This window comes from Ranitomeya imitator, chromosome 3, assembly GCF_032444005.1.
Source record: "Ranitomeya imitator isolate aRanImi1 chromosome 3, aRanImi1.pri, whole genome shotgun sequence".
In the NCBI taxonomy this organism is placed as follows: domain Eukaryota; kingdom Metazoa; phylum Chordata; class Amphibia; order Anura; family Dendrobatidae; genus Ranitomeya; species Ranitomeya imitator.
Window position 1 is genome coordinate 497,970,966 of NC_091284.1, and position 23,925 is coordinate 497,994,890.

At 45.5% G+C, this 23,925-nt stretch overlaps 1 protein-coding gene across 2 annotated transcripts in view; it reads left to right on the forward strand.

The window, feature by feature from the left end:
- Positions 1-23,533, forward strand: part of LOC138672179 (nuclease SbcCD subunit C-like) — a 135,018-nt gene extending 111,485 nt beyond the window's left edge. Inside the window, exons 11-12 of one of the 2 annotated variants that reach the window (XM_069760192.1) lie at positions 10,530-10,760; positions 23,287-23,533. In XM_069760192.1, the coding sequence (XP_069616293.1) occupies positions 10,530-10,760; positions 23,287-23,344 (289 nt within the window). In that variant the 3' untranslated portion in view covers positions 23,345-23,533. The remainder of the gene's footprint in view (positions 1-10,529; positions 10,761-23,286) is intronic. The other variant, XM_069760190.1, reaches the window with a different exon arrangement.
- Positions 23,534-23,925: the final 392 nt, after the last annotated feature.

Below are 23,925 nucleotides of genomic sequence, written 5' to 3' on the forward strand. Positions count from 1 at the left end.
AATGGTGAAGAAATCATTGCGGTGACAAACAAATCATCTACAAAACCAAAAGATTTTGGATGCTGTGTAGATTGTAAGGAAAACAAGAATGCAATGGTTTGGTAACTAATTCTAACCAGAACATAAAACACACATCAGAAGATGAGCATTAGACATTTTTCTATTTCATTTGAAAAAATTATCTCATTTTACAAATTGATGACCGCAATAAATCTCAAAAACAAGGGACAGGGTCATTGCTACCTTGGGTAGAATCACAACTTCTTTTTAGAAGTCTTTTAATGACTGGGAAGGGAGGAGACCAATTGCTGGAGTTTGGGGAGAGAAATGCTGTCCCATTCTTGAATGATATAGCATTCTAGCTGCTCAACAGTCCTGGGTCTTCTTTGCCAGATTTTTCTTTTTATAATGTGCCAGATGTTTTCTAATGGTGAAAAGACAGGACTGCAGGTGGCCTTTTCATTACCCAAACTCTTCTGAGAAGCCATGGTGTTGTGACGGATGTAGAAAGTGGTTTAGCAATGTCTTGCTGAAATATGCAATTGCTTCCCAGAAATAGACATTGTCTGGATAAAAATGATGTTCTAAAACTTCTCTATATAATGCTCAGCATGGATAGTGCCTTCCTTTCAAAATGTGTAAGCTGCCAGTGCCATTGGCACTAATGCAACCCCATACCATCAGAGATGTGGGCTTTTAAAGTGTGCATTGGTAAGAATCTGAATAGTTCCTCTCCTCTTAGGTCCACAGAATATGGTGTCTGTGTTCACAGATAAAGAATTCTATAAGTATTCCTGAAACCATGCCGGTTTATAATGCAATGCAGCCTGAGGGCCTGTAGATCAGGAGCATTCAATATTGACAAGGGCCCATCTGACCAACATGCAGTTGGGGGCCCAGGTGCATATTTTGCATCACTGCCCATCCAACTCTGGTTATGCCACAGCATCTGATCATCTTTGCTTCATTTTATACAAAGTTATCTCACTTTGTTGAAAAGTGATCCTTCAGCTGTTTTCATTAGTACTACTTACTAGTGATGAGCGAATATACTCGTTACTCGAGATTTGCCGAGCACGCTCGGGTGTCCTCCGAGTAGTTTTTAGTGCTCAGAGATTTAGTTTTCATCGCCGCAGCTGAATGATTTACATCTGTTAGCCAGCATAAGTACATGTGGGGGTTGCCTGGTTGCTAGGGAATCCCCACATGTACTTATGCTGGCTAACAGATGTAAATCATTCAGCTGCGGCAATAAAAAAAATTTCCGAGCACTAAAAAATACTTGGAGGTCCCCCGAGCATGCTCGAAAAATCTCGAGTAACGAGTATATTGGCTCATCACTACTACTTACTTATCCAACCTTTTGTTAGCTCTGTGTCGACTTTTTTGAGAGGTGTTCCTGCCATCAATTTCAAAATAAGTTTTGTTTTTTTTTTCAGTTTATGATGTGTGTTTTATGTATTACTGTGAATAAAATATGGCTACTTCCAGATCATTGCATTCCTGGTTTCTTTACATTTTAATTAGCATCCCAACTTTTTTGACTTGGGATTGTACCTCCATTTTTCCACTATTATAAAATACATAAGATTATTGTTGAGCATTCCGATACTGCAAGTATCGGGTATCGGCCGATATTTGCGATATCGGAATTCCGATACCGAGTTCCGATACTTTCAGTATATCAGATACCGGAATTGGAAGTTCCCATAATTCAAAGAGCCAGAATTCAGCCAATGAGGAATGATTAGAAGTGTGGGCACATCCTGTTCTGCATGGTAGGCATGCAACTCCTAGCATGGCTGTGATTGGCTGCTGGAATGATGTCATGATGCACTATAAAAGTTGCCGCCACCATTTTGGGTTCACTCTGCTGTGAATTCAGTTAGGGACAGAATGCTGTGTTCTGACTGAGGGCCAGTTTAGAGATAGCGATTTGCTTCATTGTGCTTTACCGAGGCTAATTTAGCAACCGCTGTGTGAGAACCTTGTTTTTGCCTTGCAGCGCCGTTCACGGCTGTCTGCAAGGTTTCTGTGTGAGTGCAGCTCAGGCTGTTGTCTGTTCTACAGCCACCGCTGGTTGTAGTCAGCTCAGCGTGCGTCACTGCCTTATACTGTTCAATTGTCCTTTTTTGCATTAGTGCTGCCTGCAGCACATTTTTCCTGTTTTTCTCCTATTAGTGGGTTTCCATCCGTATCCTGCTAGATTGTGGAAAAACACTATATAGGATTACATACAGGAGATATTTTTGGCCTTGCAGCGCCGTTCACGGCTGTCTGCATGGTCTGTGTGTGAGTGCTGCTCACTCTGTAGTCTGTTCTGCCGCCACAGCCGGTGGTAGTCAGCTCAGGGTGCATCACTGCCTCATACTGTGGGTTTCCATCCTTATCCTGCTAGATTGTGGAAAAACACTATATAGGATTACATAGAGGAGCTTTTTTTGGCCTTGCAGTGCCGTTCACAGCTGTGTGCACGGTGTGTGAGTGCAGCTCACTCTGTAGTCTGTTCTGTGAAAAAAACACAAAGTTAATAAAGTTCAGCAAACACTCCACTTTACAGTTGTGTAGGCCACATTAGTTCATATTAAAGTCTAGTCCACACTTTAGAAAATTAGTGTTTCTTATACCTGTTCGGAGCTGTTCAGGAATAAGCACACTAAGCCCTTAGTACTTTTCTGCCTATCGTTATCAGTCTACCAAGATGAAGAAGGCAGGGAATAAGGCACATGGTCGTGGGCGTGGAGCAGGGAGAGGACGTGTGGATTCTGTGCCTGCTGCGGGCACCGGTGACTCATCATCCCCAGTTTCAGCAGGGAACAGTCCTTCATGCGCAGCTTTGAAGGAGATCGCCGTACCCCGCTGCTGCGGGAGGAACAAATTGAAGCCGTTGAATGGATGGCAGCTAATGCATTGACTTCAATTAGTGCCACATCCTCTCAGGCACAGAGCACTGGAGAGCACCCATCTGTCTCTTCACCACCTGCCAAATTGCCCATGCAGTCAGAGAGCCCAGGACAGGAGCCATCTCTACTTCTGTTCTCTGAATCTCTTGGCTTGGAAAGAGGGGGCCAGCCAAGCAGCATTGGAGAAATGGAAGACGAGGCAGTATGCAGTGATGCCCAACACCTTTGTCTCTTTGAATCTGAAGAGGCGGGTGGGCCAGTGCCTCCGGTCACCACACCTCAGTACGCATCTGATGATCAGACTCAGGTGCCACTTTCTGGTGCGTACTGTGCTGCCGAGACTACCCAGGAGAAGCAGTTGGTGGAAGAGGGTAGTGTAGATGATGAGGTCCTTGACCCATCATGGCGTGAGGTACAGGAAGGTGGTGGGAGCAGCTCTGAGAAAGAGATACCCCAAACAGCCCAAAGAGGGAGAGGGAGGGGGAAGACTGCATTGCATGTAGCCTCGACTTCGGCACCCATTAGGAGCATGCCTCTTCCAAAAGCCAAAACGGGTGCTCCCAAGACTTGCAGAGCCTGGTCCTTTTTTGACACAGTTGCAGATGACATTTGCTTTGTCAAATGCAAGCTGTGTCATCAGAAAGTCAAGAGGGAAAAGTGTCAGCAACCTCAATACCACAAATATGTGGAAACATGTGCGGACCAAGCATGTGGTGGAGTTACAAAAACACACTGAAGACCTAGGCCAACCAACAGCGGCACCTACCACCACTTCAGCTCGTGTTGTAGCCTCTTCCTCCAGCTCACACACAGCTGGTTCGGCTTCCTCCCAGGATCGCCATGGAAGAACCTCTGGCACTGTTGTCCAGAGACCTAGCGTAATTCCACCCACAGCATCACGTTCCCAGTCATCCTCACACTCTCAGCCCAGTCTACAGCCATCGGTAGCACAGGCATGGGAGAAAAGGAGGCCATTCTCGGCAAACCACCCCCGAGCACAGGCTCTGAATGCTGGCATTGCAAAACTACTGTACCTTTAAATGCTCTCATTCAGGCTGGTGGAGACTGACACCCTCTGTAACTTCATGGCATTGGCAGTCCCACAATACAACGTGCCCAGCCGCTTTTATTTCAGCAGGCAAGCCGTCCCTGCCCTGCAAAAAAATGTGGAGGGAAACTTTAAACATGCGCTACTAAACGCCATCAGTAGCAAGGTCCACCTCACCACCGATGCATGGACCAGTCACCATGGACAGGGACGATACCTTTCCCTCACTGCCCATTGGGTCAATGTTGTGGAGCTTGGTACAGATCTTGTGAGTGGCGCTGTATGTGTTCTGCCAACTCCAAAGATTGCAAGAATCCAGTCTGTACACATTGCCTCCTCCTCATACTCCAGTCCCTCTGAATCATCGCTGCAGGAGCCGTCACGGTCAACCTCCACCTTGACCCGTGAATGCTTACCTGTTACGACTGATATGAGCACAGCCGTGGCCAAACATCAACAGGCCGTACTGAAATTAATTTCTTTGGGGAATCGAAGCCACACAGCACAGGAGCTCTGGAATGCCATCAAGCAGGAGAGCGACGTGTGGTTTGTGCCAGCGAATCTCCAGCCAGGCATGGTAGTGTGTGACAATGGCCCAAATCTGGTGGCAGCTCTGGCCCTAGGCAACCTCACTCACATCCCATGTCTGGCACATGTGCTCAACTTGGCCGTGCAGAGTTTTTTGAAGGACTATCCGGATCTTGCGCTCACTTGCAGCCTTCCAGCATGGCAAGATCACGCCTTGCAGCTCTGCAGCGCTGATTCCGCCTTCCGGAACATCACATCATATGTGACCTACCCACCAGGTGGAATTCAACGTTACATATGTTGGAGCGGTTGTGTGAACAGCAGCCAGCAGTAATGGAGTACCAGCTACATCAGGTGCAAACAAGTCGCACTGCGTGCCGTTCACACTTCACAACCACTGAGTGGGCCACTATGAAGGATATCTGTCAGGTTTTGCATGCCTTCGATGATTCCACGCGAATGGCGAGTGCAGATGATGCACTAGTCAGCATGACTGTCTTCCTTATCTGCCTTCTTGAAAAAACACTGCAAGCGCTAAGGGATGAGGTTGTGGAAGAGGTGGAGGACGAGGAGTCACAAATGCCATCTGCTTCTGGACAGTCTGCACGACGTGGTTCCTCAGAAAGGCCTAGGCAGGGGACACTTTGTGAGGAGGATGAGGAGGAGTCAATGGAGGAGGAAGACATCTTTACAGAGGAGGGAGTTAAACAATGCTCCAGTAGTCAGTATGTAGAGCGAGGGGTGGGGTGATGCAGAGCAGGCAGATATCACGCCTCAAGCAGGGGACAGCGTTTCTTGGCAAGTTCGCAGTCTGCAGCACATGGTTGATTTCATGCTGCAGTGCCTGAGAATCGACCACCGCATCGCCCACATTCTCAACACGGCTGATTATTGGGTGTACACCCTCCTAGATCTGCGCTACTGGGACAAAGTACAAAGCCTCATAACACCATTGAACCGGGAGCGTAAAATGCGGGAGTACCAAGACACACTGGTGCATTCCATCATCTTCTCCAGTCCAACTGTGAGCAGTGCTGCTAGTGCTTTACAAAGCAGCTCAGTGCGTCAAGTCTGTGGAGGAAGCTCAGCACAAATAGGGAGCAGAAGCAGTGCCCCAGCACAAGGCAAGACCAGTATAGTCCAACTGTGGCAAAGATTTGTGTGCCCGCCACAAATGTCTACACCATCACAGACAGCTCCCGTCAGCAGGAGGCAATGTTTCCGTCGGATGGTGACAGACTATATGTCTTGCCCTCTCAGTGTACTCCCAGACGGCTTTTCCCCCTTCAAGTTTTGGGTCTCTAAGCTGGATACATGGCCAGAGCTTAGCCAGTGTGCCTTGGAGGTGCTGGCTTGCCATGCTGCTAGTGTATTATCGGAACGCTTCTTTAGTGCCGCAGGTGGTTTACTAACAGACCGTCGCATGCGGCTATCCTCCGATAATGTTGACCAGCTTACTTTTCTGAAAATGCACAAGGTCAGGATCTCACAGGAATTTGCCACTCCTCTTCCATATTAAATACTTGGTTGGCAACAGTATCCAGGTCTCCTGTTGTGTTCATGTTTCTACCACCTGAACTGTAATCCCTGGGCTCCAACACCGAAAGTTGCTGCTCAGAAGTGCCGTCTGCACAGTTAACACATGACCCAATGTTATTGGGTTTCAGGAACGTCAGCTGATCCCCTGCTGTGTATCCGGCACTTGCTCCTGCTTCCTCCGCACTCACACTACTACAGAAATTAAAAGGAACCTGTCCCCCCCCCAGGCATTTGTAGCTGAAAGAGCCACCTTGTGCAGCACAAATGCTGCACCAGGAAAAGGTGTCTCTTTTAGTTTTGCTCCTTGCACACGCTGAACTTAACACTTATAAAATATGTGTCCCCTCATACCGTGAAACCGTCCCGGAGCTGGGACTTTCCTTCGTAATGAGATGCAGCACAGCCGCCATTCATACCCCTTTGGCGCCGCCCCCTCAGTGTTGGTTGAATCTGTCGCGGAGCCTGCGCTGTTATGTTGAACCTTGGGCATGCGCAGTTAGGGCTGCCCGTCTTCTGACATCATTTGATGTCAGCCTGACTGCGTTGCCCGAGATCCCGCCCCGCAGTGTCTTCTGATTTATTCATACTGCGGGGCTGGGATTGATGGCCATGCACTGTGCATATCTTTGCCTGTCACTCATCTCCTTCCACCTTCTTCAGATTGTGCGGCATCACGGCCGTGGCATGTGATTAGGGATCAGCTGACGGCGCACAATCTGAAGAAGGCGGAAGGAGATGAGTGAGAGGCAAAGATATGCACTGCGCATGCCCATGAATCCCAGCCCCGCAGTATGAATAAATCAGAAGACACTGCAAGTCGTGATCTCGGGCAGCGCTCCGCACAGGTGCAGTCAGCCTGACACCAAATGATGTCAGAAGACGGGCAGCGCTAACTGCGCATGCCCAAGGTTTAACACATTAGCACTGGCTCTGGGACAGATTCAAACAATGCTGAAGAGGCGGCGCCTGACACCAAGGGGGTATGAATGCCAGCAGTGCTGCGTCTCATTCCGAAGGAAAGTCCCACCTCCGGGATGGTTTCACGGTATGAGGGGACACATTTTATAAGTGTTTAGTTCAGCGTGTGCAAGGAGCAGAACTAAAAGAGCCACCTTTTCCTTGTGCAGCATTACTGCTGCACAAGGTGGCTCTTTCAGTTACTAATGCCTGGGAGGGTTAAAGGTTCCCTTTCAAATTGCTCCAATTAGGCCTCAGCCAACACTCTGCTTCTCCTGGATTCCCTGGGCTTCAACACCACCAGTTGGTGCTCGGAAGTGCTGTCTGCACAGAGAAAAACACTCGCTCCTGTGTTAGTGGGGTTCAGTAACGTCAGCTGCTCCCCTGCTGTGTATCCGACAATGTATCCTGCGACCGCCATGCTGACACTACTACAGATATTAAACTCGCTCCAATTAGGCCTCGGCCTACACCCTGATTGAGCCTGGGCTCCAACACTGCCAGTTGGTGCTCGGAAGTGCTGTCTGCACAGAGAAAAACACTCGCTCCTGTGTTAGTGGGGTTCAGTAATGTCAGCTGCTCCCCTGCTGTGTATCCGGCAATGTGTCCTGCGACCGCCATGCTGACACAACAACAGATATTAAACTGCCTCGAGTGCAGGCTTCGGCCTACACTCTGCTCCTCCTGCTGTCCCTGGGCTCCAACACCGCCAGTTGCTGCCAGGAAGTGACGTTTGCACAGTCAACACTTGCTGCCGTGTTATTGGGTTTCGGTAATATCAGCTGATCCCCAGCTGTGTATCCGGCAATGTGTCCTGCGACTGCCACGCTGACACAACAGATATTAAAGGGAACCTGTCCCCCCCAGGGGTTTGTAACTTAAAGAGCCACCTTGTGCAGCACTAATGCTGCATTTGGACAAGATGGCTCTTTTAATTATTCTCCTTGCACATGCTGAACTAAACACTTATAAAATGTGTCCCCTCATACCTTCAAACCGTCCCGGAGGTGGGACTTTCCTTCTTAATGAGACGCAGCACAGCCGTCATTCATACCCCCTTGGCGCCTGGCGCCGCCTCCTCAGCGTTGTTTGAATCTGTCCCGGAGCCTGCGATGCTATGTTATCCCCTGACTATGCGCAGTTAGCGCTGCCAGTCTTCTGACATCATTTGTTGTCAGGCTGGCTGCGCCTGTGCGGCTGCCCTGCCCAAGATCACGCCCTGCAGTGTCTTATTTATTCACACTGCGGGCCTGGGATTCATGGGCATGCGCAGTGCATATCCTGGCCTCTCACTCATCTCCTTCCACCTTCTTCAGACTGTGCCGCGTCACGGCCGTGGCATACGATTTGGGATCAGCTGACGCGGCAGTCTGAAGAAGGTGGAAGGAGATGAGTGAGAGGCGAAGATATGCACTGCGCATGCCCATGAATCCCAGGCCCGCAGTGTGAATAAATCTGAAGACACTGCAGGCCTGGGACTCATGGGCATGCGCAGTACATATCTTGGCCTCTCAATCATCTCCTTCCGCCTTCTTCAGACTATGCCGCGTCATGGCCATGGCATGCGATCTGGGATCAGCTGACGCTGCACAGTCTGAAGGTGGAAGGAGATGAGTGAGAGGCGAATATATGCACTGTGCATGCCCATGAATCCCAGGCCCGCAGTGTGAATAAATCAGAAGACACTGCGGGGCGGGATCTCTGGCAGGGCGGCCGCACAGGTGCAGCCAGCCTGACAACAAATGATGTCTGAAGATGGGCAGCGCTAACTGCGCATGGCCAAAGGATAACGTAACAGCGCAGGCTCCAGGACGGATTCAAACAATGCTGAGGAGGCAGCACACGGCGCCAAGGGGGTGTGAATGACGGCTGTGCTGCATCTCACTAAGAAGAAAAGTCCCGCCTCCGGGACGGTTTCAGGGTATGAGGGGACACATTTTATAAGTGTTAACTTCAGCGTGTGCAAGGAGCATAATTAAAAGAGCCACCTTTTCCTTGTGCAGCATTAGTGCTGCACAAGGTGGATCTTTTAGTTGCAAACACCTGGGGGGTTAAAGGTTCCCTTTCAACTTGCTCCAATTAGGCCTCAGCCTATACTCTGCTTCTCCTGCATTCCCGGGCTCCAACACCGCCAGTTGCTGCTCAGAAGTGTCTTTGGCACGGGTACTCCCTCCTGCCCAGCCCGGTTCCAGCATGCCAGCTGTTTCCGGGTAGTGTCAAGGTCACTTTGCCTCCAATACATTGTCCTGTCATGTTGTGGTCGGGTTAGCCGACTTTATGGTGCCTGCAGTTTAGGTGCTTCCTATGTGGGCTGCGGGAACTGGCAATGGTTCCATTGCACCAATAGGACAAGCTCCCCCTGTAGGACTGTGGGTTTTCGGTAACTACAGCGGCTCGCAGCCTAGCAATTTTTCAATTTTTTTTCATCCTGTAGACCTTCTGCTGCCTGAGTTCCAGCACCATTAGCTGGTTCTAAGGAACACAAGCTTGAATAGGTCCCCCTGGTTCCAGTACCGTCATCTGGTTCCGGGCAGAGCCTTTGGCTTAGGTGCCTCCTTCTGGGTATCCGAGTTCCACCAACATCAGGTGGTCCTTGGTAGTGCTTTCTGGTATGGGTACCTCCTGCTTAGTAACCGGGTTCCATTAACGTCAGCTGGTCTTCAGTAGTTCCATTGGCTCTTGTACCTTCGGCTAGCCATCCGGGTTCCAGTACCGTCAGCTGGTTCTCGGCAGTGTCTTTTGCTCTTTTACCTTCTGCTCCCCCTCCTGGTTCCAGTACCGTCAGCTGGTTCCAGGCAGAGCCTTTGGCTTAGGTGCCTCCTTCTGGGTATCCGAGTTCCACCAACGTCAGCTGGTCCTCAGTAGTTCCATTGGCTCTTGTACCTTCGGCTAGCCATCCGGGTTCCAGCACCGTCGGCTGGTTCTTGGCAGTGTCTCAGCCTTCTTGTACCTTCTGCTACATTTCCTATTTCAAGACCCTAAAGACGACGACCCTGAAGACCACCCCGATGACGACGACCCCGGAGAGGATGATGAAGAAGAAAGTGTGGGAGAAGTTAAAAAGGTGAACAGCATGGAAGTAGTGAAACATAAATATCTGACTAAATATAAAAAATCGTAACATAGTCAATAGCTTTGTAACTCCGAACGTCTTAAAAAAAAAAAAATCCTGCTATTCCATTTGATTGGGCTAAACCTCTATGCCTTTAATGTCTTCTCCACTTCCCCCAATACATCTTACATTATTCTTAGTTATTTTCCTTCATGTAGAATTAACCTACAAGGAAAGAAAGGGTTTATTTTAATTCCGATATTTTTGTCCCATTGACTTGCATTGGTATCAGGTATCAGTATCGGCGATATCCGATATTTTTTGAATATCGGCCGATCCAATCCGATACCGATACTTCTGGATATCGGAAGGTATCGCTCAACAGTACATAAGATGCAATAGACTGGAGGTTTTTATTAGAGAAAGTTGCAATATGTGTAGTTAAAAAAAATCTGAAAAAGAAAAAATAATGCATTTTAATTTTTTTTCTTTCTTCCTATAGACCCTATATACCGGTGTTACCACGTCGGCCATTTGCTCCAAAAAGTATGGCAGACCTAAATCTTGGGGATCTAGTAAAATTTTCACGTCCAGGCGGAAAAATAAGTAAAGGCACAATAAATTACAAGGGGCACCTGCCAGGAAGAGAGGAGATATATCTAGGTGTTGAGCTGGAAGGAGATGAGCTTGGAAAACATGATGGCAATTTTCAGGGAACTCGATATTTCCTTTGGTAAGAGAATTTTGCAGTGCATGCATCCTTAGAATTGTGTTTTTATAACTACAGTTGAAACCAGGCGTTTACATACACTATATAAAAAGACACATGTGCATGTTTTTTTCAATATCTGACATGAAATAAGAATAAACCTTTCCCGTTTTAGGTCAGTGAGGATTGCCACAATTATTAATATTTGCCAAATGCCAGAATAATGAGAGAGAATGTTTTAAGGCATTTTTATTACTTACTGCAAAGTCAAAAGTTTACATACATTTCATCAGCATTTGGTACCATTGCTCTTAAACTGAATGTTGCTACATACATAATCTTCTTTGCTTATGATAACATCTATTTTGTTAAGTGTATCAATCCCTCATGCAGCAAAAAAATAAAAAAAAATAACCTACAACATGATGCTGCCACTCCCATGTTTTACAGTTGGGATGGTGTTCTTATGCTTCCAAGCGTCTCCCTTATTCCTCCAAACTGAACAATGGTCATTATGCCCAAAAGTTCAATTTTAGTTTCTTAAGATCACAGGACGTCTCCAAAAATTAAGGTCTTTGTTTCTGTGCGTATTTGCAGATATTGCAAAAAAAAACAGAAGCTTCCAAACACATGACAACATCATATGGGCAGTCCAGAATGATTTAAAGGCATAGTAATTTAACCCCTTAGTGACGGAGCCAAATTTTTGAAATCTGACTAGTGTCACTTTATGTGGTAATAACTCTGCAACGCTTCAACAAATCCCAGTGATTTTGAGACTGTTTTTTTGTGATACATTATACTTTATGATAATGGTAAATTTAGGTCAATATGTTTTGTGTTTATTTATGAAAAATATCAAAAAATTTAGAAAAATGTTAAAAAATTTGCAATTTTCAAAATTTGAATGATTATCCCTTTAACCCAGATGGTCATACCACAGCCAACCATTAATAAATAACATTTCCCACATGTCTGCTTTACATCAGCACTATTTGTAAAATGTTATTTTATTTTGTTAGCATTTTAGAAGGTTTAAAAATGTAGCAGTAATTTTTCATTTTTTCAAGGATATTTACAAAAAAATCTTTAGGGACTTATCCATGTTTGAAGTGCCTTTAATGGTCTCATATTGCAAAACCCTCAAACATGATACCATTTTAATAACAGCACCCCCTGACATATTGAAAACTGCTGTCAGGTAGTTTATTAACCCTTCAGGTGCTTTACAGGAATTAACGCAAAGTGGTATGACAGAAATGAAAATGTGTATTTTTACCACCTAAATGCCTCTAACTTCTGAACAGATTACTACAGCCGTCAGACTCTAAGGCAGCTGTTTGGCCATGAAATGCCATGGCAAATATCCGGACCACAAAATCATGATCTGTGGGCACCAATTTGGATAAAGAGGGAGCACCCACACTTTGTTAACCATTTATAATGATGTAGTCACTATTGACAGCAGCATCTAAGGGGTTAAACAGATTTGGACGGTGCAAACACTGATGATGGCTGATGCAGCAAGTTGTCAGCTATAGTGGTCAGTTGCTGGATTGTCACCTGTATGGGGAGGCTATTCTCTGGTATCTCAGGTCAGTTAAAAGACGTATTGGCGGTCATTAAGGGGTTAAGTGTATGTAAACTTATGACTTTGCATTAAGTAATAAAAATACCTTAAAACATTCTCTCTCTCTAATTATTCTGGCATTTGGCAAATATTAATAACTAACTGAAGAGCCCGGCGTTGCCTGAGCAGAGTAAATATCTGTGGTTAGTTATAGCAAATCACGTCTCTCATTTCCCCCTTACTCCTCTCATTCTCCCCTAAGGCCATGTTCACACCATCCTTTTTTTAATGCGGAATCGCCGCGATTTTCCCGCTGCGGGTCCGCAGCTGTTTTCCATGCAGGGTACATTACAATGTACCCTATGGAAAACAGGAACTGCTGTGCCCACATTGCGGAAAATCGCGAAAAAAGCCGCGCTGAATAGCCGCGGTAAAAAAGAAGTACCATGTCACTTCTTTTTGCGGAACTGCAGCGGTTCTGCACCCATAGACCTCCATTGTGAGGTCAAACCCGCAGTAAAACCCGCAGATGAAAAAAATATCTGCGGGTTTTCTGCGGTTTGTGGTGCAGAACCGCTGCACTGTGGCTGCCCCCCCGTGCCCCAATCCCACCCCCCCATGCTCCGATGCCACCCCCGTGCTCCGACGCCCCCCCCGTGCCCTCATCTCCCCCCCTTATACTAACCCGGCCTCCCGGTGTCCGTCCGGCCGTCTTCTCCCTGGGCGCCGCCATCTTGCAAAATGGCGGGCGCATGCGCAGTGCGCCCGCCGAATCTGCCGGCCGGCAGATTCGTTCCAAAGTGCATTTTGATCACTGAGATATAACCTATCTCATTGATCGAAATAAAAAAAAATAGTAAATGACCCCCCCCCCCCTTTGTCACCCCCATAGGTAGGGACAATAAAAAAATTAAGAATTTTTTTTTTTGTTTTTCCACTAAGGTTAGAATAGGGGTAGGGTTAGGGGTAGGGTTAGGGGTAGGGTTAGGGTTAGGGTATTTTCAGCCATTTTAACCCTAAAAAACTTCCTAGAAAACACACAGACTCTGCATAGAAAACTGCATAAACAACGCATAAAAAATGCATCAAAAAACGCATCAAAAAATGCACCAAAAAAGCAAAATCTGGAACGTGTGAACATAGCCTAGCACTTGTCATTTCGACCTCACATCTGTCATTTTCCGATCACTCCACTATTTTCCCTCACTCCTCTCATTTTGCACTCACACTTTTTCATTTTCACCTCACACCTCTCATTTTCCCCTCAGTATATACATGTTTGTCATCTCGCTTATATATAGTATACACCTGTATGTCATCTCCTCCTGTATATAGTATATACTTGTATGTCATCTCCCCTGTATATAATATACACCTGCTGTATGTCATCTCCTTCTGTATATTGTATATACCTATGTGTCATCTCCTCCTATATATAGTATATACCTATATGTCACCTCCCCTGTATATAGTATATGCCTGCTGTATGTGATCTCCTCCTGTATATACCTGTGTGTCATCTCCTCCTGTATATAGTATATACCTGTATGTCATCTCCTGTTGGTCACACAGGGTTAATAGCTGCGTTAATGGAGTGCGTTACACCGCGGTCCATTAACGCTGGCATTAACCCTGTGTGAGGGCTGACTGGAGGGGAGTATGGAGCGGGCACTGACTGCGGGGAGTAAGGAGCGGCCATTTTGCCAGTCGCTGATTGGTCGTGGCAAAAGGCCCACGACCAATCAGCGACTTGGATTTCCATGACAGACAGAGGCCGCGACCAATGAATATCCGTGACAGACAGACAGAAGGCCAGACAGAAAGACGGAAGCGACCCTTAGACAATTATATAGTAGATCATGGTAATCCTTATTGACCTAAAACAGGAAAGGTTTATTCTGATTTCATGTCAGATATTGAGAAAAACATGCATGTGTCTTTCTATATAGTGAATGTAAACGTCTAGTTTCAACTGGATAATTTCATAAAGTCTTGAACTCCTGTTAATTTTCTAGAGGAGTTGTGGAAAGGAAGAGAAAGACATATATTCAAAAGAAAGTAGAAATCTGCACTATATGGGCAGATTATTTATTTCTGTAAATAGTGTTATATTTTGTAAATCTAATGGAATTCTTCGTTATGTGCTATATCTACTGAGTGTCATACTGGGGTTCCCTGGGCCCACTAAATAATCATTTTTCTTGAGGTTCATCATACATTTGCATATCCACTTTTATTTGTATCAATAATATTGTTTTCACTGCTTAAATCACATTGAGTATATTATTATTGGGTTATTTGTAAACCAAGCTATAAGAAATACATCTTCTTGACAAGTGATTGGCATCAAAATCAGCTTCAGTGCCTATTGCAGAACTTTTAGGCCCCATTATTGCATCAGGACCATGGTCTTGAGTGTTAGGCCGGCGTCACACTAGAGAGTTTTACGGACGTATGAGAGGTGCAAAAACAACGCATTGCACACGGACCAATGATTCTCTATGGGGCAGCTCCTATCTGCTGTATATTTCTCAGCTGTATTTTACGGGTGTAGAAATTCGCAGCATGCTGCGTTTGACAGCATATTGCGCAAAAAATGCGCCAATGAAAGTCTATGGGGGCGAGAAAAATATGGATTACACACGGACCATCAGTGTGACTTGCGAGAAATACGCACCGGTGTTCTAGAAAAGCCGGTAATTCAGCGCGGTGTACGGTAAAATCACACAGACAGGTTAGAATAGAACAGATAAAATAGATGTATATACATAGTATAGGGAGATATGTATGTATATGTATATGTATATATATATATATATATATATATATATATATATATATATATATATATATATATATATATATATATATATATATATATATATATATATATATATATATATATATATACACACACACACACAGTACAGACCAAAAGTTTGGACACACCTCATTTGTCTACCCACAGGTATGCTGCTGTCCATCTACTCTGCCTTTCCTGCAATGTGTGTTTATGTGAACTGCATATAATTCCCACCTGGTATGCTGCTGTCCATCTACTCTGCCTTTCCTGCAATGTGTGTTTATGTGAACTGCATATAATTCCCACCTGGTATGCTTTGCTTACCCATTGTTTTCTATCCATTCGTATTTCACTTCCCTTGCTTCTTGCTTGCATACCTGAGTAGCCATTCTACCCCACCCCCTCTTTATGACCTGGCTTAACTGTGAACATGTGCTCTAGACACACACGCCCACATCCTCCCTCTCAGCTGTGAGCCCTTAGGTGCCCATAAATTCATAGCCATGAGTCTGACCAGACGTGTCTGACCATCTTAGAAATTGCATTTTTAAATTGCAGTTTTTTAATTGCTATGAATTAGACTAGAATTGGACTGGAATTGACTGGAAGGTAAAGGAATAGAAAACCACTATAATGTTTCGGTTTCTTTTCACATTCACCCCCATACTACTCTATTTCTTCCTATCTCCTGTAGTCCCTCCACCCAGTAAAGAACTAGTCATTTCTCCCTCCATCCTCCCCAGTCATCTCACCTCCTCCACAGAACTATTCCTCCACATACAATCCTTTCTCGCCAGGCACACACGGCCACATCATGACCTATCCAGCTCACACCTTCTAACGCTCTGTCTGCTGCTCCTCATTGCTGGCGACATATCCCCAAATCCTGGCCCTCCTCATCACATCCCCACACTCATTTCTAATCCCCTGCCACGATCCTCTACACGTCCTCGCAACCACTGTAACCTCATACCCATTCATCCAGCCCCCACTCCCCCAATTTCCCTATCTGGAGCACTATGGAACGCACGCTCTGTCTGCAATAAACTTCCATTTATCCATGACCTCTTTATCAATAACAAACTCTCCTTCCTCGGCATCACTGAAACCTGGCTCACCCCTTCTGACACAGCCTCCCCTGCGGCACTCTCTTACGGTGGCTTCCACCTTTCTCACACACCCCGCCCCAGCAGCAAGCATGGCGGAGGAGTTGGTTTTCTCCTGTCAGATAACTGCTCCTTCACCCCAATCCCACTGCCACCCTCTGTTATCCTCCCTTCCTTTGAGGTGCACTCTGTGCGCATCTACTCCCCCTCCAACCTCCAACTGGCTGTCATCTACCGTCCCCCAGGGCCAGCCACCACCTTCTTCGACCACTTCACCACCTGGCTACTCCACTTCCTCGCCGCTGACATCCCCACTATCATCATGGGCGACTTCAACATCCCCATTGACACTTCCCTCTCAGCTGCCACTAAACTTCTATCTCTCACTTCCTCCTTTGGCCTCACTCAATGGTCTTCTACAGCCACCCACAAAGATGGTCACACACTGGACCTCATTCTCACCCGCCTCTGCTCCCTATCTAACCTCTCAAACTCACCTCTTCCTCTTTCTGACCACAACCTACTTACATTCTCTTCCCTTTCCACTCCTTGTCTACAACCCCCACCCCACAAACTCTCACACCCTCGCAGAAATCTTAAACACCTTGATCTTCACTCACTCTCTGAATCCCTCCTCCCTCTCACAGACATAAGCTCCCTACACAATGCGGATGATGCTGCCACTCTATATAACACCACAATAGCTGCAGCTTTGGAATCTCTTGCCCCTCTCACACATACCAAAGCTCGCAAAATCAACAGACAACCCTGGCACACCAGCATGACAAAAGAACTGAGGCGAGCTTCCAGAGCTGCTGAGCGCAGATGGAAAAGATCCCACTCCATCGAGCACTTCATCGCATTCAAACAGTCCCTCACTGCTTTCAAAACCATGCTCGCCACAGCAAAACAAACCTACTTCTCATCTCTCATATCCTCCCTGTCTCACAACCCCAAACAGTTATTCAACACCTTCAACTCTCTCCTCCGTCCCCCAGCACCTCCTCCCTCCCCACTCATCTCAGCTGAAGACTTCGCCTCATTTTTCAAGCAGAAAATTGAGAACATCAGAGACAATTTTAGTAAACAACCCCCAGAACCCTTCCTCCCAACTACCCAGCCCTCCACCTCCAAAACCAACTTCTCCACCATTACAGAAGACGGACTCTCCACTCTACTCTCAAGATCGCATCTCACCACCTGTGCACTTGACCCACTCCCATCCCACTTCATCCCAAACCTCACCACAGTCTTCATCCCAACCCTAACCCATCTCTTTAACCTATCACTAACAACTGGCATTTTCCCCTCAAGCTTTAAACATGCCACAATCACACCTATCCTCAAAAAGCCCTCTCTTGACCCATCCTCTGTATCTAGCTATCGCCCTATATCACTTCTCCCCTTTGCCTCAAAACTACTGGAACAACATGTCCATATTGAACTGTCCTCCCATCTATCTTCCTGCTCCTTCTTCGACCGCTTTCAATCAGGCTTCCGGTCACACCACTCCACTGAAACTGCCCTAACTAAGGTCACCAATGACCTATTAACCGCCAAGAGCAAGCGACACTACTCTGTCCTCCTCCTCCTGGACCTGTCCTCTGCCTTTGACACAGTGGACCATTCCCTGCTGCTGCAGACCCTCTCATCCCTTGGCATCACAGAATTGGCCCTATCCTGGATCTCATCATACCTAACTGACCGTACATTCAGCGTCTCCCACTCACACACCACCTCCTCACCTCGCCCCCTATCTGTCGGAGTCCCGCAAGGTTCAGTTCTAGGACCCCTGCTCTTCTCCATCTACACCTTTGGCCTGGGACAGCTCATAGAATCTCACGGCTTTCAGTATCATCTCCATGCTGATGACACACAGATCTACATCTCTGGACCAGATATCACCTCCCTACTAACCAGAATCCCTCAATGTCTGTCTGCTATTTCATCCTTCTTCTCCACTAGATTTCTAAAACTTAACATGGACAAAACAGAATTCATCATCTTTCCCCCATCTCACGCGATCTCCCCAACGAACCTATCCATTACAGTAAACGGCTGCCCACTCTCCCCAGTCCCACAAGCCCGCTGTCTTGGGGTAATCCTTGACACTGATCTCTCCTTTAAACCACATATCCAAACCCTTTCCACTTCCTGCCGCCTCCAACTCAAAAATATTTCACGGATCCGCACATTCCTAAACCAAGAATCTGCAAAAACCCTAGTCCATGCCCTCATCATCTCCCGCCTTGACTACTGTAACCTCCTGCTCTGTGGCCTCCCCTCTAACACTCTTGCACCCCTCCAATCTATTCTAAACTCTGCTGCCCGACTAATCCACCTGTCCCCCCGCTATTCCCCGGCCTCTCCCCTCTGTCAATCCCTGCACTGGCTCCCCATCACCCAGAGACTCCAGTACAAAAGCCTAACCATGACATATAAAGCCATCCACAACCTGTCTCCTCCATACATCTGTGACCTCGTCTCCCGGTACTTTCCTGCACGCAACCTCCGATCCTCACAAGATCTCCTTCTCTACTCCCCTATTATCTCCTCTTCCCACAATCGCATACAAGATTTCTCTCGTGCATCCCCCCTACTCTGGAATGCTCTACCACAACATATCAGACTCTCGCCTACCATCGAAACCTTCAAAAAGAACCTGAAGACCCACCTCTTCCGACAAGCCTACAACCTGCAGTAACCACCGATTGACCAAACCGCTGCACGGCCAGCTCTACCCTCACCTACTGTATCCTCACCCATCCCTTCTAGATTGTGAGCCCTCGCGGGCAGGGTCCTCTCTCCTCCTGTACCAGTTGTGACTTGTATTTTTCAAGATTATTGTACTTGTTTTATTATGTATACCCCTCCTCACATGTAAAGCGCCATGGAATAAATGGCGCTATAATAATAAATAATAATAATAATAATAATAATTTAAAGATTTTTCTGTATTTTCATGACTATGAAAATTGTACATTCACACTGAAGGCATCAAAACTATGAATTAACACATGTGGAATTATATACTTAACAAAAAACTGTGAAACAACTGAAGATATGTCTTATATTCTAGGTTCTTCAAAGTAGCCACCTTTCCCTTTGATGACTGCTTTGCACACTCTTGGCATTCTCCTGATGAGCTTCAAGAGGTAGTCAACGGGAATGGTCTTTTAACAATCTTGAAGGAGTTCCCAGAGATGCTTAGCACTTGTTGACCCTTTTGCCTTCACTCTGCGTCCCAGCACAGCCCAAACCTTCTCGATTGGGTTCAGGTCTGGTGACTGTGCAGGCCAGGTCATCTGGCGTAGCACCCCATCACTCTCCTTGGTCAAATAGCCCTTGCACAGCCTGGAGGTGTGTTTGGGGTCATTGTCCTGGTGAAAAATCAAGGATGATCAAACTAAACGCAAACTGGATGGAATAGGATGTCGCTGCAAGATGCTGTGGTAGCCATGCTGGTTCAGTATGCCTTCAATTTTGAATAAATCACCAGCAAAGCACTCCTACACCATCACACCTCCTCTTCCATGCTTCACAGTGGGAACCAGGCATGTAGAGTCCATCCGTTCACTTTTTCTGCGTTTCACAAAGACACGGTGGTTGGAACCAAAGATCTCAAATTTGGACTCATCAGACCAAAGCACAGATTTCCACTGGTCTAATGTCCATTCCTTGTGTTCTTTAGCCCAAGCAAGTCTCTTCTGCTTGTTGCCTGTCCTTAGCAGTGGTTTCCTAGCAGCTATTTTACCATGAAGGCCTGCTGCACAAAGTTTCCTCTTAACAGTTGTTGTAGAGATGTGTCTGCTGCTAGAACTCTGCGTGGCATTGACCTGGTCTCTAATCTGAGCTGCTGTTAACCTGCAATTTCTGAGGCTGGTGACTTGGCTACCTATCCTCAGAAGCAGAGGTGACTCTTGGTCTTCCTTTCCTGGGGCGGTCCTCACGTGAGCCAGTTTCTTTGTAGCGCTTGATGGTTTTTGCAACTGCACTTGGGGACACTTTCAAAGTTTTCACAATTTTTCGGACTGACTGACCTTCATTTCTTAAAGTAATGATGGCCATTCGTTTTTCTTTACTTAGCTGCTTTTTTCTTGCCATAATCCAAATTCTACCAGTCTATTCAGTAGGACTATCAGCTGTGCACCCACAAGACTTCTGCACAACACAACTGATGGTCCCAACCCCATTTATAAGGCAAGAAATCCCACGTATTAAACCTGACAGGGCACACCTGTGAAGTGAAAACCATTCCCGGTGACTACCTCTTGAAGCTCATCAAGAGAATGTCAAGAGTGTACAAAGCAGTCATCAAAGCAAACGGTGGCTACTTTGAAGAACCTAGAATATAAGACATATTTTCAGTTGATTCACACTTTTTTGTTAAGTATATAACTCCACATGTGTTAATTCATAGTTTTGATGCCTTCAGAGTGAATGTACAATTTTCATAGTCATGAAAATATAGAAAAATCTTTAAATGAGAAGGTGTGTCCAAACTTTTGGTCTGTACTGTATACATATATATTTATATTTCATACAGCGTTAGATAGCAGAAAAGCCGGTAATTCAATTACCGGCTTTTGCCATCTCCTTCCCAAACCCGACAGGATATGAGACATGGTTTACATACAGTAAACCATTTCATATCCCTTCTTTTTTGCAAATTCCTCACTAATAATGGTAGTAGAGTGTGTGCGCAATATTTGGGGGCTCTAACTGTTAAAATAAAGGGTTAAATCATGGAAAAAAAACTGGCAATTTTCTCCGCCAGAGTTGAAAAGCCAGTGACTGAGGGCAGATATTAATAGCCTAGAGAGGGACCATGGTTATTGCTCCCCCCGGCTAATAACATCTGCCCCATCCACCCCAGAAAAGGCACACCTGTAAAGATGCGCCTATTCTGGCACTTAGCCTCTCTCTTCCCACTCCCGAGTAGCGGTGGGATGGCTGTGGGCAGATGTTTTTAGCCGGGGGGGCCAATAACCATGGTCCCTCTCTAGGCTATTAATATCTGCACTCAGTTACTTTCTTTCCCACTATGGCTGAGAAAATTGCGTGGGAGCCCACGCCAGTTTTTTTCCGCGATTTAACCCTTTATTTTAAGAGCTAGAGCCCCCAAATTTTGCGCACACACAAACTCTACTAACATTATTAGTGAGGAATATGCAAAAAAAAGAAGGGATATGAAATGGTTTACTGTATGTAAACCATGTCTCATATTCTGTCAGTTTGGGAAGGAGATGGCAAAAGCCGGCACTTGAATTACTGTATTAAATATCTTGCTGTATTAAATTAAAAAAAAATTATATATATACATTAAAACAAAGGGTGCAAAAAATCCTTCCAGGTATATACCAGACCTCATCCTATAGTCCAAAAAATGAAGGCAGCACTCCAATAGGAAAAATGAAAGTGATTTATTGCACATGGGCCAATAAATCACTTTCATTTTTCCTATTGCAGTGCTGCCTTCATTTTTTGAACTATATATATATATATATATATATATATATATATATATATATATATATATATATATATATATATATACACTGTATATGTTTTCACAAATATTTGAGCCCATGGATCCGTTCTATGTCCATTTTGCAAGCCGGCGAGAAAATCTCACCGTACAGTTGCCTTATATGGAGGTTTACATGCGCAAAATACACAGCCACACCCTGCCTACGGATGACATACGGAACACTGTTTTGGGATCATTTGTGCGTATTGCGCATGTAAAATACAGACCGTATTTCCCTACGCTGAGTGTGACGCCGGCCTTAATCTAAAATGTCATCTATGAAGTTCAGATTTTTTTCGTAGGTAGATATCATGGTTAGATAATGTATATAAAATGCAAACATCAGCCCCCTACACCAGACTCCAAGGAGTGCAATGTTCAATGTAGCTTACTTTAAAGGGAACCTGTCACCCCCAAAATCGATGGTGAGGTAAGCTCACTGTCATCAGGGGCTTATCTACAGCATTCTGTAATGCTGTACATAAGCCGCCAATGTTACCTGAAAGAGGAGAAAAAGACGTTAGATTATACTCACCCAGGGGAGGTCCTGCTCCGATGGGTGTCTCAGGTCCGCTCCGGCGCCTCCCATCTTCATTCCATGACGTCCTCTTCTGGTCTTCACGCCACGGCTCTGGCGCAGGCGTACTTTGTCTGCCCTGTTGAGGAAAGTACTGCAGTGCGCGGGTGCTGGGCCTCTCTGACCTTTCCGGCGCCTGCGCACTGCAGTATTTTCCTCTGCCCTCAACAGGGCAAAGTACCCCTGCGCCGGAGCCGCAGCGTGAAGACCAGAAGAGGACGTCATGGAATGAAGATAGGAGACACTCATTTGACCAGACCGCAGCGGGACCGCCCCTGGGTGAGTATAATCTAATGTCTTTTTCTCCTCTTTCAGGTTACATCGGCGACTTATCTACAGCATTACAGAATGCTGTAGATAAGCCCCTGATGACGGTGAGCTTACCTCACCATCGATTTTGGAGGTGACAGGTTCCCTTTAAAAGTTAGTAAGGGACTTATATTATTGAATTGCTTTAAAGCAAGCCTAAAAGTATATTGATTCATAAAAAACAATTGTCATATGTCTTTTTGGTTACATGTGTTATTGCAATTGTTTTTCATGTCTGCTCCAGACTATGACTGAGTGCTGATAAAACACAGCCCAATAAAACTTCTCTAGTTGCAGAATTTCTTACACAGGCTTTAGCCAGATCCACTAAGACAACAATCAAATGGGCATATGCAGTACATTGTAAATACCGTAATAGGGATGTTGGCATTGAAATTATGCAGACATATTTTGCTAGGAAATTCTCAACATTGGGCCGTTTCCTTCTGACTTCTGTTTAGAGACCATTATTAATGAACATTTGCTAGTAAGCAGAAGGAGTTTCATCATGGCTGAGCAAGATAAGTCATTTTAGCCAGTATTGTTATCTAAATCTACACATTCTCAAATTATCACTGCCTTTCAAAATGTTGTGTTTTAACAACAGCTAAATGGTTCTTTTTTTTTTTGTTTTTTTTTTTTATTTTACCAACAGCAAACCAAACAAAGGAGTATTTGTAAATTTCAGCAAAGTTATCATGGCCTGGAATTAAATCATGGAGAAACTTATTACATGTTCAAAATACCTGGCTGAAAAATGTGGAAATTCTACATGGTTATCTATTGTGATTTGTAATGTATGTATTTATATTTTAGGTCTGATGGTTAAAACCCATGTTTGCTTTCTGTTGTGGTATCTCCATATTTTAACTGAACTCTATTTTATAAACATTTCTAATTGTAAAAGATGTTAAGGTGTTTTTTTTTCTTGAGTTTTGTTGTGCATTATAAAACCAACACATATAACAGAGATATATGGCACTAGCATATCTAGCATCCATAAAAAATACACAACGTGATATACAGCATTCATAGGTAAAAACGAGGTTGTCCACTACCCTGCCTATGCAGCATCAATAGTAAAAAGATATAATGTTAAAAAAATAAATAATTGAAAAACGTGATATTCTTACCTTCCGGCATCCCCTGCAGCCTTCCCGATGCTCGCGATGCTGCTGGTAGCTCCCGTTCCCAGTAATGCCCTGCGAGATAATGACCTGTGATGATGTAGTGCTCACAAGGTCATTGTCTTGCAAGGCATTACTGGGAACGGGAGCTGCCGGCAGCATCGCAA